Source organism: Buceros rhinoceros, unplaced genomic scaffold, assembly GCF_000710305.1.
Source record: "Buceros rhinoceros silvestris isolate BGI_N320 unplaced genomic scaffold, ASM71030v1 scaffold12319, whole genome shotgun sequence".
Taxonomy (NCBI): Eukaryota; Metazoa; Chordata; class Aves; order Bucerotiformes; family Bucerotidae; genus Buceros; species Buceros rhinoceros.
In genome coordinates, this window is record NW_010429822.1 from 92,525 (window position 1) to 96,228 (window position 3,704).

A 3,704-nucleotide genomic window follows, 5' to 3' on the forward strand; every position below is an offset into this window, starting at 1 on the left:
AAAGCGTTTTGCCATCTACACGAATGAATGTATTTACAAGAGACTAGACAAAAGTTAAAAAAGAAGTAAAAAACGTGACTAGAACTTGGTCTGCTTTCAGTCACTTACCACTGTTTCAAAATCAATACATTTTTGCTTTAAGAGAAATCTACATCCTTTTCATCTGGAGACTAATAAATACTCAATGAAAACCCCCAAAAGCTGAGATGAAATGAAGCTGTCGTGCAATCTTAGAAATAACTTCATTCAAAACAGAACTATTTTCTTTGTGATTTTCACCAAATATAATCACATTTACAAGTGAATTCATCATATTGGTGACCTAATCTAGCTGTCAGCTCTCACACAATCTATGCGGGAATTAAGCACAATATACGCTTTATTCCAGGACAACAGAAAACGGCTCCAACACGAAGCCTACCTTCATTGCTGAAAAAGTTTGCCATAGCAAAGGGAATAAATCCAGAATATAATGGTTTCTTTTTATATCTGGCAAGATCAACTACTAGCATCCACGTGGCCCAGAGAAATTAGCGTCACTGATCATTCAGCACAGCTTTTAACTTTTTGCTTACAGTCATATCAACCAACAAAAATCCTTACTGTATGATGATATCTTATATAATAACTTAAATCAGTTTCCAAAGTCTTAAGGAGATACTTAAATCTTATCTTCAGTGATACCACACTCAAAATAAACATATTTCAAGTCCTTTTGTGATTTCTCAAGTAAAGAAGAAATTCTATGGTCAGATTACAATTTTTAAAATGCTTTCTTTCCAGGCAGCTACCTATTATTCTGAACAGGCTTAACACAAAACGAGTCAAAGATCAAGAGTAAGTTATCTGAGGTGTCAAGTGCATAAGGTTAAAGGTGAAATTTTATTAGGTTAAAGGTGACATAAATAAATTCCTTTATGTCAAAGAGGAATGGTCACAGACAAGATGTATATAATCTAAAGACATCACAGATGACAAGTAATAACTTTAAGTAGTACAAGTGTGTTCTCACTACAGACATCTTCATTGACTAAAAAAATTTATGAATAAGCAACTATGAATATTAAAATGCTTCCACGAAATACAGTTTTACTTCTATAGAACACTTTGGAAATTTTTTCTCGAGTATTTCAAAACTTAACTGAAGTTACTGAATGCTTTAGTTGTGGGGGAGGCAAATCTTGGCATTAACTGTGCATGCTGAATAAAGAGGTACACAAAGCAGATTGCTCTGATAAATAAAATGGCTTTTCTACTTTACAGAGACCACATCTCTAGTGTGTGCATCTTATTAGTGCTCTCTGAAAAACAAAACAACCAACAACAACAAAAAAACAACAAACAGAGAGCGCCTCAGGCCAAGGAAATTTCAGATTACAATAGTACTATTGAGAATTGTATAACTGGACTAATAAAATATAGCTCTAACTAATATATTCCATACCTAGCAATGGGAGTGTCCGTATGTTGCCACTATGCCAACACTACGCACCATCTCGATGAAGGCTATTTACATCTGCTACTGTAACCATCAAGCTGTTCATTCAGCTAAAACTGTTCTCTCCTGCTGCTCCTGCTCTAAGCACGCCTTCAAGGCATCCCTTACCTTTAACCTTCATCCTGGTCTCAAGTTCACATTGAAGGGTTTGGCTGAAAAACCCTGGATTTAACCATGTGATGCTGGACACCACAAAAATCAAGATTTCTGTGCCCTCTAGTGGAGCTTCTTTTTCACCAGCTGGGCACAAATGCAGCTGTTAAAACATGATCTCTTTTTCTGGAAGCTGGAATTGTTAAACTATCAAATTAGGTGTTGTGAATAGAGTAAAACACCCAGTCAAAAGAAAATCAAGTTTTCTTCCTTATTCATCTGAGACAGTTGCCCAGCAGGAACCATAATTCAATTACCAGTGGCTAACAGATACAAGCAAAGGCAGGATAGATAGAAGAACATTTCTATATTTTAGATTGCCCACACTTCAGGGCATGTACCAGCATGAAAGATTCTGGGAAATCTCACAGCTTATATTTCTAGGCAGATGGACGTGGTATGAGGCCTTCTCCTGTACATCCAATTAGGTAAACCTGGCATGGAAAATCAAATCCAAAACCACACAACTCCCACTAACCACTGGAAGAGAGGAAAAAAGAAACTGAAAGATAGTTTATACACTTTTGTTACAGTTAGGAAAGGGTAGGCAAACTGCAACTCAGCAAAAATTTGTTCCTCCAATGTTTTTTTCTGCTTTTACAGTGATAACCACCCCTGCATATGTCGGTACCTCAGAGACTTAACTCTCCAAAGAGGAAAGAAGAGGTGTTACCACTGGATGCAAGAAGCTGTAAACAAAGAGAAGATTTCAACAACAACCACCAAAAAAAATAGTAACTGCAAAGAGAAGGAGGAGACAGCCAAAAACGAGCGGTACTGAGCAGCAGTGAGTGTCATTTGAACCGGCTTGGCTGGAAACGGATTTCCAAACCCAGCAAAGTTAATCTGAATCAGCTCTGGAGAATTGGCTTTACAGTGTTTCCTCCTAACATCTGACAGGTATAACACACAGGCATTCACGATTTCTTTGGATAAGACAGAACTCAAAGTCTGACTTGTAATTTGTCTCACAGGAAAGGCCTTGATTTAATACTGCACTTCAATTCAGGCAGCAGCAACGAGAAATTAAATCAGACAACCATTCAGAAGGCTTTTCTTCAAAACTGCGGTTTCTTGATTTTGTATAAAATGTCCTCAATGCTTCCTAAAAATCACCCGAAGTACCAATTCTTCCAAAGAAGCTACTGAAGGACTAATTATCGGTCTTTCTAGCAATGCTAATACTTCAAAGCGTGCCCAGTATTACATTTTAAAGTAAATTAGCACTACGATTTTCAGCACTATTGACCTTGATGATAGCGCATTTGACAACCTGAAAAAGGACTAAGGAAAGAACAAATGAAAACGTAAAGCGAAACGCAGACTCCTGATTTTTATGATAAAAAGATTAAAAAGTGAAATAAAAACCACTTAGATTAATAGAAAAGCAATTAGTCACATTTAATACACCATCCATTTCAAATGGCAATTGCCTAAAATATTTGAATCTACTGTTTGCTCGTTTTCATTGGTAGCCTGTATTCAAAAACGCACTATTACTCCCATGCTAACACAAATATTTTTGTTCTGGTTTTATAGGAATTTTCAAGACTTTAAGCTACTCAGTTTTCACACTAGAAGTAATACAGAAAATAATATTACAAAACTTACCACTTCTTCATCTGAAAGCTCTCGTCCTTGTATACTACTGTTTTCTCTCACAGCTTGTTGGTGTTTTTTCCCTTTAATGTGGCTAAAAAGGTACACTTCTGATGAAATCTGTAATGACAATGAATCAATAGCAATTTTTTTCCTCCATAATTCCATCAGCTAGAAATAACAGTATTTTTAATATAATATATGCCAATTTGTCAGGAGTATGTTCAGAATTTCAAGTACAGTACTTTGTTCTGCAACCTAATTTACAGAAACCTCTCTTATGCAGGACCGAAGAGTAAACTACATAATGATTCTCTAGTCAGCAGTGTCATAAAAGATTAAAATAAAAAATCTTGGCTTCTCATCTCATTATCACTTCAATCTGACTTCATGTATTGAACTCGCACTCTGAAATGCACGATCAGTGAATACACAAGACTCCAGTCTGCTGAAC

The 3,704-nt window shown here is 36.2% G+C and overlaps 1 protein-coding gene across 1 annotated transcript in view; it reads right to left on the bottom strand.

The window, feature by feature from the left end:
* SCAPER (S-phase cyclin A-associated protein in the ER) overlaps positions 1–3,704 on the bottom strand; it is a gene marked incomplete at its 3' end in the record, with an annotated part of 146,209 nt that overhangs the window by 92,206 nt on the left and 50,299 nt on the right. Inside the window, exon 20 of the mRNA XM_010142808.1 lies at positions 3,263–3,370. Within this exon, the coding sequence (XP_010141110.1) occupies positions 3,263–3,370 (108 nt within the window). The remainder of the gene's footprint in view (positions 1–3,262; positions 3,371–3,704) is intronic.